Consider the following 14398-nt stretch of genomic DNA (forward strand, 5'->3'; position numbering starts at 1 on the left):
ATAGTCGTTTTATTTCAAAAAAAAAAGAGTAAAGTATATATGCATTAATATTTGTAGGTGTGATCGATACTTGATTGGATTAGAATAAAAAGAGTTAGAAGTAAAAAATGAAAAAAGAAATTGGTATGGGAGACGAAAGGAATGGAGTGAAACACACAAAAGCAAAGAAGAAGCCAACAGCAACACACCCAAACAAGACTTTTGTGCATTGAATAAACAAAACCCAAAGGACAGTGCAATACACCAAAGAGAGAGAGAGAGAACCAAACCTTTCATTGACCGAAGACCAAACCCCCAAAAGAAGGAATAAATTACTTGTTAAAAGTAATTGCTTCTGACGTCACCCCTCCCTCCTTTGACTCTTTCCTTGTTAAATTCCATCATTTCCCATTTACTCCATCTCCATTCTCTCTCTCTCTCGCTCTCTCCACAACTCGCTCCCCAACTCAGTGAGTCCGGCGATCAAATATGAGGGACGATCTGTACATAAGTGTGCCCAGCCTTTTCCGGTGCCCCATCTCGCTGGACGTGATGAAATCCCCTGTGAGCCTCTGCACCGGGGTTACGTACGACCGGAGCAGCATCCAACGGTGGTTGGACAGCGGCAACAACACCTGTCCGGCCACCATGCAGGTTCTTCACAGTAAGGATCTGGTCCCTAACCACACCCTCCAACGCCTCATCCAGATCTGGTCCGAATCGGTCCAGACTCGCCGCTCCAACTCGCTCACCCGGGAACAAGCCCGTCACCTCATACACCACCTCAAGAACAACTTTACTGACGATCATATATCCAAACTCGTCGTTTTCGCCAAGGAATCCGATGAAAACCGGAAATTCCTGGTAACCAAGGATTTCGATTTGGTTGCATTCCTCATTTCCGTCCTGGTTCATCACTCTCAAAATATCCGGATAATCGAGAAGACTATCCCGCTTTGTATAATGCTGTTGGAGCAACTTAACGATAAGGAGAAATTAGAAGCGTTGCCCAAAATCGGCGCCGGAAACGACATTTCCCCGGCGCTGATTCTAGCGCTGAGACAAGGGAATTCAAAGCTACTGCGAATATCCGCTTCCAAACTATTAGACCTTATTCTCGCCGTGGATTCCGAAGCTAAAAATTTCTTCTCCGAGATCGCGGATTTGTATTCGGCGTTATCGAGATTGTTAGTAGTGGATTCAGAGTGGGACGCTGAATCCGCAGAAGCGGGGATTTCTTGCTTGATATCGCTAGCAATGCTCCGGAAAAATCGGGCACGGCTGGCCCGAAACGGGGCAGTTGGGCTGCTGGGGAAGGCGTTATCGGAAGCTACAGAAATGGGGGCGACGCTGACGGAGAAAGTTCTGCGGCTGCTGGAATTGCTGTCGACGTGCAAAGACGGGAGATCTGAGATCTGCCAGGACGAGGTTTGCTTACAGTCAATCGTGAAGAAGGTGCTGAAGGTATCGACGGAAGCGACGGAGCACGGCGTCACGATTCTATGGAGCTTGTGCTGCCTGTTCAGAGACCACAGGGCGCAAGACGCGGTGGCCAAGAGCAACGGGATGCCCAAGATTCTACTCATAATGCAAAGCAATTGTTCACCGGCCGTCCGCCAAATGGCCGGAGATTTGCTCAAGGTGTTTAGGGTCAACTCCAAGGCGGCTACGTGTCTCTCCAGCTATGATACCAAGACTATTCACATCATGCCATTTTGATTATTATTCATTATTTTCTGTATTTAAGAAAAAAAAAACAAAAATTGATATTGGAAACTCTGAAGATGGATAGCCATGGATGGAGGTTTCATAATTGTTCAAAGTCGATCTTGTAAATCAAAAGCAGTTTTGTTACCAACAATAGAGCACTACCAGACAAGAAAGGAAAGAAATTCAATTCATTTCATTTCATTTTAACCATTCCTAATCACAATTTACCTCAAAATCTTCAATCTCTTCTCCATGGATTTGCTATAACAAGGTGGTGCTTTAATTTGCTCACAAAAGATTAAATTTGCTAGCTCCCAAGGTCCTATTCTCAATCCTAACAAGATAGTACAAGTGTAAATTAAGGCAATTCAGTGGCCTAATTGGTGGTGCTTTAATTTAATTTCAGCTGAAATAGTTTTATTTATATCTTAGTGTTAGTACGAGGATTATGTTCAAAGTGATTAGATTTTGACATTTGGCCTGTATGCTGAGCTATTGAGTTATCATGATTTACATCTTTTCAAATATTCTGTGGAATTGGAGCGTATGGGGTCTTTGGAGTTGGCGAATCAACCTTTTGAAAAAAGTTTTATTCATATCTATAGTAATACAAATAGTTTCACTTGGTGATATGGATATTGCGAGACATATATATCAATATAAATAGTTTTATTATGTGAGAATGTGAGATACGTCGAATATTACAAGATACAGATGTTAATACAATATATTTTTTTTTTTAAATCAAGTGTTACAAAGTGTTGTGGTTGAAGTGTGGAGTGTTGAGAAGCTAGCACTAGGGAAGTTTCCTTGAATCTAAAAACAATTATTATGTATGTAGAAGAAACAAAGAGTACAGTATATGTGTTTTTGTGAGTGTAATGAACATTTGTTTGACATTCAATGAATTTTGGTTGATGACACGGAGAAAGAGGTGGGAAAGAGATTAGAATCTAAAGAAATCTGTTAAAGAGAAAGGGAGATAAGTTTGACCATTCCTCAATCCTTTTAAGCCAAAGCTTAGCCCTTGAAAATGCACCAAAACGCACTAAACAATCCTAATTAATTAATTAATTTTAAAAAAGAAAACCATGTGGGGATCTTTAAAAAGGAGAGTGACGTCACCCATACCATTTTAGCTAAACTTTCCTATGATATATATAGTAGGTATTAGCAAATTTTATTGTGGACTGCGATCCACCAATCATTGTGGTCAAAGTGATAAAACGATGTCGTTTTGATTAATGAAAACAGACGGGTGAAACAGTTTCCGTTCCGAGCAACTGTAGTCTACTTTCAACACAACTGCAGTATCAGTTCAACACAAATGCAGTTCCAGACGGATCAAACGCCCTCCGTTCCGCGCAACTGCAGTTCCCTTTCAACACAACTGCAATATCAGTTCAGCACAATTGCAGTATCAGTCCAACACAATTGTAGTATCATTTGAGATGAACAGTAGTATCAATTACAGAGATTTACGAGAGCCGTTTCTCCCACTTATTAAAACGACGTCGTTTTTTTACCTTGGTCCATAATGCATTGTGGACCGCGGTCCACGGTATAACGACGGGTAGGTATTCATGTTGTAATATAGGTATTCTTATTTTCACTTATTATTATTATTTTTTTGAATAAGGTAAAAAGTTGTCACTGAACGTAACTTGAATATGCAATTAAGTCACTGAACGAAAAAAGTGCAATTATGCCACTGAACACTCCAAATGTATGCAATTTAATCTGATAGTAGGTTACCATCCATTTCATCAAGTTACCTACTTACGTACGTGGATAGTGAGTTGACAGTTTTAAAATTATTTTAAAATTAAAATTTAAAAAAACGTTGGGGTGCCCACCGGCCACCCCCTTCCCCGCTTCCTCCGTCTCCAATCTCCGATTGGAGACGAAGGACCTGTCTTCATATGGAGGGGAGGAAGGGGGTGGCCGGCCAGTGTTTGTGTGTGTGTTTTTTTTTTAAATTAAAATTTAATTATATCTAATTATTTTTATTTTTATTTTTATTTTTAAAGTTTATTATTAAAAATTATTTAAATATGTCAACTGACCCTCCACGTAAGCAGGTAACCTGATGAAATGGATGATAACATTCTATCAGGTGAAATTGCATGTATTTGGAGTGTTCTGTGGCCTAATTTTATTTTTAAGTTACGTTCAGTGGCCAATTTGCATCTTATTCCTTTTTTTTTTTTAAACAAAAAGAAAGTCATTAAGTAAGATCAGAATAAAGAGAACTATAGATGAAGTTCGGAGGTCCAAAGAACCAGTCCTTACGATCTGCATTAGAAATAGGGTCCCAGGTAAATAAGTGGACAACTCCACTCGTAGAACGTTTAACAAAAGATATTATAACATAGCAAATTGACTCAATAAATTTTTAACATCAAGAATGATAAGATCATAAGAAGAAGCTTGACTTTCAGAATTGAGAGATTGAACCACGGTAAGTGCATCAGATCCCACCTAAACTTTGTCACAGTTGAGAGCTTTTATTATTTTCACTACTACAACTACAATAGATCCAGAGATATTATAATAATGTGCCATTTTTTTTATAGAATACATAAATTTCTTATTAACTCAGTTAATTCATCAGTAATTTACAAAAATAAATAATTTCTTTTTTAAAATCTCAAGAGTGATAATTGTAGGAGTGCGAAGTGTTTTCCTTACTTCTACGATACAAGAGACTTTCATAAAGATGTAAAATAAAGTGCATTTACTTTAACTCTCTATTTTTCTTTATTTATTTTTTAAATTCTTTACTATTTGTTTTCTGTTTTTGATTTTACAGAAATTTATATGAAACCCATGAGGCATGTAATACTTTTTAAAAATAAAATTTAATATTTTTATGAATAAATAGAGAAGTATTAAAGTGCCAAGCACCTTGTGCTCAGATAGCACTTCTGTGACTCTCCTTGAAAAACGGTCACGTGATCAAACCACTGTGGTGAGTGGATTATTTACTCTTTGGATTGTAACGAATAGAGAAAGTATTTAAAAGTAATATATTTTTCACACATAAGATTAATTGTTTCTCTTTTTTTTTTTTCTATTTTTTTAAATAAATAATATCTTCAGTCATCTCAATGTGTTGATAATAATTTTAAAATGCGATTCATTTTTTTTAAATGTTGTAGTTAAACGGACAGAAATACCCCGTAAATTTACCAAAAAAAAAAAAAATATAAGGGAACTCTATATCTAAAAGAGTATAAATAAATAGTGGGTAGTATTTAAGAAGATATTAATTATTCAAAAAAAAATTAAGTAGATATTAAAATTGGTTGAGGTGATGGATCCAATGGTTGAGGATTGTATTGAGCAGAGCAAATTGGAGTTATTTTAAAATTAAAGCTAGCAGGAAGAACAGAATGCATGGGCATGGGTTGGCAAATTCAAAAAGTGGTTCTCTAAGCACTAAACTCCATGCTCACCTTCTCTCTCTTTTCAATATCCTCCTTTTTCTTTTCTTAATTTTCATATTATATTTTTACCTTTTCCCCTTTTACACCCTATTATATATTTTGTGGCTTCCACTGCTTGGATGGTCCATACACTCAGAGATATGCATACATCATCATGCCTTTTTTTCCTCTCCTCCCACTCCTCTTCAACTGTTTTATCTTTCCTTCTTAATATCTCTAACATAGTGAAAACTGAAAATTTTAATAAGGAACCCAAAAATTTTAAGTAATTGATAAACAGACTATTAATGTACTTGTAAGGTAAAAAATTCGACTTCTGTAAAAAGTGTGTTAGGGTAAAAATTTTTTGGGTGAGTCTAGATTAGTCCCCAGACTATTGTTATACCCTAGAAGTTGGCCACCAACCACCCATTAAGCTTTTTTGACTTGTAATATTGTCATATTTACTTGTTTTTCACCTCTAACACCATATCTTTATTTATCGGACAAGAAATTTGGAGGTTTACTTATCAAAAAAAAATAACAACACATGAATTTTGCACCTTTATCAATGAGTTGCATAGATTAATTTGTAGAGTAGAATGGTTCGATTGCACAATTTTTGAGTTAAATACGCTAAGTGTATATTTCTTACGACTAGAGAAATCTACCAATTTAATCCTTACCTGTTAAGTAGAAGGACCCTAAGCTAGCTAAACTAGTACTGTATCTCCGTCCAAAATTACTTGGATATAAATCGATCTCTAACGTACATGGCTGGTGTGAAGACTCCGGCCAGGTCTGGTCATCCCAATAATTTATATAATAAAGTGGAAAAAGGAAGCAAGATTAGGGAGGAAGCTAAGCTAGGTGAGCATATAATATAAGGTGGAGGCAAAGGAGGGATTAGAGGGAGCAATTAAGCAAATTGTTGATTGTAATTTAGTGGAGGTGTCATTATTCCAGGGGGAACAATGTTGGCACAAGTTGGGCACCCCACATGAACTTTATACATATTGGGAACCTATGATTGCATCAAAGGAAGGTCACTTATAGCTGTTGGTGAAAGTGCCAAGGAACATTATTATCTCAATTGACTTTTGCTGGGACCAAAGGTTAAACACTCATTACTCCATTAGATTAGAGTGTTTACACGTCTAATCATGCACGTTTGGAGAAGAGATTGAGCTGATCGAGGATATGATATTTTTCCAGTTTAAAGAATTACGTATGTATTATCATTAAGATTTGTCTGTATGAACAGCTAGCAAGAGAAATAAATATCAAATAAAAGTGAAGAATATTCAAACAAGAATATTGTAATATAATTGAGCATAATAATCTTAGTGATCCACCATTATTTCTCCCGTGCATTGTCCGAGAGACGAGAATAATCATATCATTACGTGGATGCTATTCAAATTATGTGTTTTTAATCTTTAAAAAAAAAAAATTATTTTAGTGTGTTCTTTTGACTGTTACCAAATGCATATTTAACTTTGAAAAAAAAAAGATGTCATTTTCATTCCATTAATAACAAAATCGTGAGCTTCAATTGTGATTTGGTTAATATTTTATATATAATTAACATTTTCTTTTTTGATAAAAACAACATATTGATGTACTTTTTTTTTTAACCAACAAACATCATTTATTAATTCAAACGGTCCAAAGAAATTATATTCAAAAGAAAATTAGGAGGGGATGAAACCCATTCTCAGCAATCAGCATTGAATAAGGCTTTCTTAGCCAACACATATGGATAACTCTATTCGCAAATTGCTTAGCAAATAAAAAGCTAATACAAATTAAATCTTTAGCTAGATTATGAACGTCTTCAAAGATTAGATTAAAAGATGAATTCGTGCTAATATTCTCTAATCCTTGGATGTACATTTTTAAAAGATTAGATCAAAAGATGAATTCGTGCTAATATTCTTCTTGTTCTTGTTCTTGTTCTTCTTCTTCTTCTTTGGTTAATTACACAAACGAAAAAAATTGTAACTTTAGCCTGTTGTAAAGTTTGGAGTGTATTTTGCAATGGCTAAAAGATAATTTTTTTTCTATAAAGTTCAGTCTTCTTCTTCTTCTTCTTCTTTTTCTTCTTTGCATTGATTAATCACATAAGTGATAAAAACTGTAACTTTAGCCTGTAGTTAATTAGTTTGGAGTGTATTTTGCAATGACTAAAAGATAATTTTTTTTTCTATAAAGTTCAGTGATAATGAAATTATATATTTGTTAGATTAAAAAGATTAATATGTATAACAAAGCGAGATAATGTAACTTAAGTTGTATGGTGATATACAATTAAAAAAAATCATCAAATAACAAATACACTTAACTTGTTCAATTATTTTATATTTATCATCACGGGTGCGGAAGGATGGAAAAGGATGGTACAATGATTCTTTGGTCCAAATATCTTATTGAGAAAGACTACTCTTCAAGGATAACCAATTTAACCAATCTTTTAAAACATCTTTGTAGTGTTTCATGCACATAGTTATACCCATCGAAAATCCACATCAACCAAAAATTCATACTCAGTATATGAAAAGGTAAATGCCACGTTATCTTGTTTACGTAACTAGTGAATTAAACTAATTCACAATTTTCTACTTGTTCGATATTGTTATTTAGTAATTATACACATTTTTAACTTAGTCATTCAATTATACAAGTCTAACAAGTAAAGATTCATATTTAATACTTTTCATTTAGAAAAAAAAAAAGCATTAATTTAAAAGATAAAGTTCTTTTGCACCATTTTAGTTTTTCAATCATGTTGTCATATGTCAAAATGTCATGCCCATGATATTTGTGCTAAAGACTATAATTCAGTAACATAAACAAATTCGATGCTTAGTTACCTTTGTATAAGATGTATTCAAGTTTATTTCACTTCAGCTCCAGAGGCCTATTTAAGGTAAATTTTACTATGGACCATGTTTCAAAACGGTGCTCTTTTTTTTTTTTTAAAAGAAACGGTACCCGTTCCGTCTAATTACTTATGCTTGTATGACGTATTCATTTTCATTTTAGATACACTATAGTTTCATTTTATTTTAAACAAATCACAAATACATGATTTTTGTTAAGAGCTAATTTCATTTTTTGTCCTATTTTTATAGGTGATGGTCCACTTTTAATCATTTTTAATTAGAACATACATCCTCATTAACAAAATTGTTGAAATTTCGTTAAATACAAGACATTTCAATAATTTTTTTTAAATACAAAATAGGTTGAACCGTTATATTTGTTATATATGTTTATTTTTTGAAAGCAATCCATAATTGAAAATTGAAATACTCTTTTATTTAACGATATTTAAACTGTTTTATTGATAAAGGACAAAAAATGCTCATGTCACAATAATATTAGGACCAAAAGTGATTGTTCTGATAAAAGAAGAATGTCATGTTGTCATCTATAAATCTAGGACTAAAAATGGAATTAAATCTTTTGTTAAATATAACGGTCGTCATTTCTTCAGTTGTTATGCCATGGACCCGGGTCCACCTTGCAAGGTGGATCCGGGTCTACGTTCACAATTTATTAACTCTATGTTCATAATTTCATAACTCCATGTTCACAATCTCATAATTTCATACTCACAATTTCATAATTTCATGTTCACAATTTCATAGCTCTACGTTTACAATTTCATAGCTCCACGTTTACAATTTCATAACTCTATGTTAACAATTTCATAATTCTATGTTCAACAGTATCAAAACTTTATGTTTAACAGTATTACACAATTTTTGAATCTATATGACAAAATTGTGAATATAGAGTTCAAAAGTTGTGAATATTGAATAATGTAATTTCGTATATTTAGATCTAAAATTGTTAATATAGAGTTTTATAATTGTAAATATAAAATTCTAAATTTGTGAATATAGACCGAGTCCACCTTGCAAAGTGGATCTGAGTCCATAGCATAATTTGCCTCATTTATTCACTTAAAGAAACGATGCTATTTTTAGACCATGATCCACACAGTCCGTATAACAATTGCCTATTTAAATGATGAGATTTGAACTCAAATATAAGAATGGATCAAATAAGGGGCTTTGAGGGCCCAAAGAAATTTAAATGGAGTGATTTCGTGGAGTTTAAAGAACATAAAGTAAGGCCCTGGCTTTACTTTTGGGCTTTACATATGCAAGAACGGGTTTCAACTGTAACGATTCAATGGGCTGAACATGAAAATCCAGGAACGCATGGCAATCATTTTGACGGCCCAATGGCCTGATTGAATGCCTTTTCAGTTGTTATATCGTTGACCATGGTCCAAAAACAACACCGTTTCTTTAAGTATTAAAGAAACGGCTGCCGTCACATGTTAACGGAGCTCCGTAAATGAAATTACAGTTTATCTCAAATGATACTGTCTCATATTTATTTTTGTATTATCAAATGAAACTGTAATTATATCGAAATGAAACTGTATTTGAGTTGAAAAGAAAGTGCAGTGTATATAAAATGAAACTAAATAACAGTTTCACATATTTGAGTGTATATTGTTCAATGAAACTGTAGTTATATCAAAATGATATTGTACTTATATTAAAAAAAAACTGCAGTGTATATAAAATGAAACTGGGTAACAATTTCACATATTTGAGTGCATAATATCGAATGAAACTGTAGTTATATCGAAAAGAAACTGTAGTTGTATTGAAAGGAAACTACAGTGTATATAAAATGAAACTACAGTGTATATAAAATGAAACTGAATATGTTACACTAATATAGAGCTACTTTACTCCTAACGGTGCGGACAGATGCCGTTTCTTTTCATTAAAAGAAACTGCATCGTTTTGGACCATTGTCCATAGCATAATTTGAGATGCCTTTTAGCCACTCTCTAAAGTTTGCCATTGCCTACAATTCAAGGGATGAAATGGGTCAGGGTGCCTACCAATTATTATAGCATGGACAATGGTTCATCTTGCAATATGAACTCATGATATAATGTTCATTTTTATTACATTAAATGTTCTTTTTTTGAAGATTTTTTCCCTATACTGAAAGATTATTTGATATGTTATTTGAAAATAAACTTTCAGCACATTAAAAATGAACTTTTATTATATTAAAATGAACTTTTAGTACATTAAAAATGAACGTTTAGTATTCTAAAAATAAACTTTATTAATTTGGACAATATTCCACAATATAATTTGCTAGTGTCTACATTCACCGCCTGATCTACCTTTATACTTTCTTTTTCACTCATTCCACTCTTGACCCGTAAGAAGTCAACTTTTTAAAATCCACCCTTGCCTGACTAAATGCGGATACCCACGACTTATTCTCTTACTAAAAATTTTAAAAATAATAATAATATTTAAGTTATTTACACAAAAAAATTCACTAGTTATATTTGACGGTAATAATGTTACCGGTATATTATTTGAATGAGTATTTAAATACAATGCTGAGTAGTGCTCAATGTACAATACAGTTCAGTGTAGTTTTGTCCAGTAAGAAGTCGTGTCCCCCTCACTATGTGGTTGTGAGTCCTTTTATTCCTTTCAGCTCAGTAACGGAGCATTGATGAGGAGTTTGAACGTTGGACATCAATACCTGAGGTATTGAATGCCGAGGAGCTAAACGTTGGCCATCAATGCTGAGGAGTTGGACCGTTGCGCATTGATGCTGAGGAGTGAGGTGTCGGTTCCGGGTCGGGTACCCAATTACCCTGTCACCAGCCCCCCCACTCCCTAACTAGCGAGAATGGCTGAGGTAGTTAGGGAGTATCAGCCGGTGTTTGAATTGATCGGCCTTGGAACTTGAAGAAGATTTGGAATGTTGAATTCTGGAAGGAAATTTTACCGGAAGGAAACTTCACATATTTGTGGAATATTTCCTAATCTCCCTGCGATTTTGTTTCCTTGTATGGGTCGGATTTGTATGTATATAAGGACCCTCTCAGAGTCTGTGTCTTTCATCCCTCCTTATTAAGTTAGCTCAGTTGGGTTCATCATGGGTCCAAAGAGAGCAAGTGCTGCTGAAACAAGTGCGGGGACGAAGAGGCGCCGATCCTTCCGTTTGATGGAGCTAGCCAGACGTGAGAAGTTGAAGCAGAGGAAGGAGCGTGGGCACGAAGTTGGGGATACCGTTGAGGATCCCCTAACCCTTCCGTCAGATGGGGAAGAAGAGAAGGATGACGTGAAGCAACCGAAACAAGTTCCCGTGGAGGAAAGTATGGCCATCGTCCTTGTTCCTGATGATGAGCTTCCTTTGGCAGTGGAGTATCCCAAGTCTTCGAAGACCTAGAATCTTGAGCAGGAGTTAGTAGTTTGAAGTGTAGTAGTGTGTGATGGTATTGAATTTTATTGGAATAAAATAAAACGTTTACTTCGAACCATTCCCCCTTTTTTTTTGTTTTTTTTTTGTTTTTTTTTTGTTTTGACTTCAGCCCCGTGCCTGGTCACGGTGTTGTGACTTCGGCACGGGGCCGAAGCCGCGTGGCGTGACCTTGGCACTCGGCCGAGATCACGGGCGTGACTTCGATTTTTTTTTTTTTTTGAATCATCATAACTTCCTTAGACAATACTTAGAATCTTGCAAAATACATGCCACTTGCAAAATATATACCAACATTGTTTTAGGAAATCCCATTGATATTAGGAATATTGGGTTTCCTTATACAAAACCCTAGGGTTTTGTATAAAAACCCTTCTCCTTCTGTTGTACTCCACCCTTCTTTCTTTCGTAAACATTCAACCCTCCGATCGCATTCCTGCTTCCAACTATCCTGGTAAGTTCAATGTTTTTTTTTTTTTTTTTTTTTTGCACGCACTCCCACCTCGGCACTGTGCCGAGGTCACGTGGCTTGTGACTTCGGCACGGGGCCGAGGTCGCATGACCTCGGCGCTGGGCCGAAGTCACGCTACGGTGTGACTTCGGCCAGCGCCGAAGTCACGCGGTGTGACTTCGGCGCTGGGCTGAAGTCACGCTATGGCGTGACTTCGGCGCTGGCCGAGGTCACGCGGTACGTTTTTTTTTTTTTTTTTTTTTTTTTTTTTTTTTTTTTTTTTTTTTTTNTTGTGACTTCGGCACGGGGCCGAGGTCGCATGACCTCGGCGCTGGGCCGAAGTCACGCTACGGTGTGACTTCGGCCAGCGCCGAAGTCACGCGGTGTGACTTCGGCGCTGGGCTGAAGTCACGCTATGGCGTGACTTCGGCGCTGGCCGAGGTCACGCGGTACGTTTTTTTTTTTTTTTTTTTTTTTTTTTTAAAGCTCGGGGCTATGCTTGTGTTGAACGGACAAGTTTGTTTTGTTTTTTGTTTTTCTTTCTGTTAGGTTGGTGATCGTGCCTACCAATAACCAGGTTAGTTCCTCTATTATGATGGGGTTCGAATTCAAAATCGTGCACGGAGTCTTCTGACAATGCATCTTCATCTTATGATGGTGAAGATACATTGACTTATGGTGGTGACACCGAGGCATTGGCCCATGGTGATGACCCCGAAGACACCTCCTCTCTGTCTTCCTCTCCTTCCGAAGAAGACACCGTAGATCTCGATCCTCCTGCCCCTTCTATTAGTCGTAAAAGGAAGAGGCGCCGGATCTCGTATTCCCCCATGGATAGTTCGCTTATCGAGAGTACCTATCGTTGTCTACAACCTGGCGATTTAGAAGATATCTAAGGTTTAGTGTGTGGGAATGTTAGAGTTGTCATCCCTGGGCATGATGTTAGCATCATGGATCCCCCGGAGCCCTCCTTCTTTGGTGTTCACCTGTTGTCCGTGCAGGTAGGGCTTAGGTTTCCCCTTCACCCTTTCTTGATCGAGTTTCTGAATTTTTATGAAATAGCCCCAGGTCAGCTTGCCCCAAACGGTCACCAGGTTATCACAGGATTTCTTTCTGTGTGTCGCCAAAAACGGATGAAACCCTCCTTAGGTCTCTTCCAGTCGTTGTTTAGAGTCATGAGGGCACCTAGAGAGGGTAAGGGTTTCGTGTGTATCGCTTCTGTGCCCCGTAAGCCGCTTTTCGATGATCGTCCCTCCTTCAACAAGGACTGGAAGTCTAGGTTCTTCTTTGTCTCCCTAGGTATCCCTTCTCCGTTTGCTGTCACATGGGGTACCCGAGTTAGATGCCATCCAACTTTAGACGAGAGTCCACATATGCTTAGGAAGGTCAAGAAACTTCTGAAGGGTGGTCCTTTTAAGGTTGTCGAGAGTACTTCTGAGTAGTGGCTTCAGGATTTGGGGTTTAAGAGGATCCGGCCAGCTGCCCTTGACATACCTGGTACCCCTCTCGGTGTTTAGCTATTTCTTGCATGCTGTTTCTTGTAACTGTTTGTCATAACTTGAAATTGTTTGCAGGTGCTATGTCGTCGAAAGGTGCTATATCGTCAACAGCTGCTCGGTACTTGTCGCAAAGCGGGCAGTATCCTTCCAAGAGAAGCAAAACTGACAAAAAAGGAAAAAAGAGTCAAGCCTCCACATCCGGTGGAGGAGCTCGTAACCTGACGCTTCCGCGAACAAGATCTTCAGCTCAGCCAGGATCTTCAATTCAGCCCCCGGCTCCAACCTTGGATGTGGATCCCTTGCCCGAGGGATTATCTGCCCGGCCCCCCGAGCAAGGGGAAGCCTCGCCAGTTCTACGTATTCGAACCAACTTGGTCCGGCTCGGTATGGATGTGCTCCCCGGGAAATCCTTCTTAGAAGGTACTATCGACGCCCCGAAGCTTGTTCGTAGCCTCGTCACCCCAAGAGATGCAGAAATTCTTGAAGAGCAGGGTTTGGCTGGGCTACGGGAGCGATATTGCAAAATGGCGATGGAGTCTGTGTTGATAGGGGACAGTCTTCATTCGCAGTACGAAGCTATGCTCCGCGATTCTCTTTCGCAGAGGAAGAAACTCGCACAAGACCAACTGCTGCGGGATGCCGAGTTGAAGGAACTGAGGGAAGAGATCATAACGCTGAAAACTGATTACTCAGAGTTAGAGCAGAAGCTGAAGGATGAGCGAAAGAGGCACAAGGAGACTCGTGCTACTGTCACCAAGCTGGAAAAGGCACGAGAGACGTACAAGCAGTCATCTGAGTTCAAGGATGACGTCCGGGAGTTCATGAGCACTCCAGAAGCTGTAGAGGAGTTTTCTGCGTCCGCGGCTGGTCGGGCTGCACTCGAGGCACAGACTCAGCTAGCATTCGACCTTGGAATGTTCACCATGCAGCAGCAGATTTATCCGGTGCTTAAGGAAGAGAATCCTAATTTTGATCCGGAGGCTGTGGGCTTGCCTAAGTTTATGGAG

The 14398-nt window shown here is 37.4% G+C and overlaps 1 protein-coding gene across 1 annotated transcript; it reads left to right on the forward strand.

The window, feature by feature from the left end:
* The first annotated feature begins 391 nt into the window (after nucleotides 1-391).
* Nucleotides 392-1899, forward strand: LOC116014444 (U-box domain-containing protein 27-like). The gene has a single exon (XM_031254503.1). It carries the CDS (start codon nucleotides 469-471, stop codon nucleotides 1696-1698), a length of 1230 nt encoding a protein of 409 aa, XP_031110363.1. The 5' UTR covers nucleotides 392-468; the 3' UTR covers nucleotides 1699-1899.
* Nucleotides 1900-14398: the final 12499 nt, after the last annotated feature.

Source organism: Ipomoea triloba, chromosome 3, assembly GCF_003576645.1.
Source record: "Ipomoea triloba cultivar NCNSP0323 chromosome 3, ASM357664v1".
Classification (NCBI taxonomy): Eukaryota; Viridiplantae; Streptophyta; class Magnoliopsida; order Solanales; family Convolvulaceae; genus Ipomoea; species Ipomoea triloba.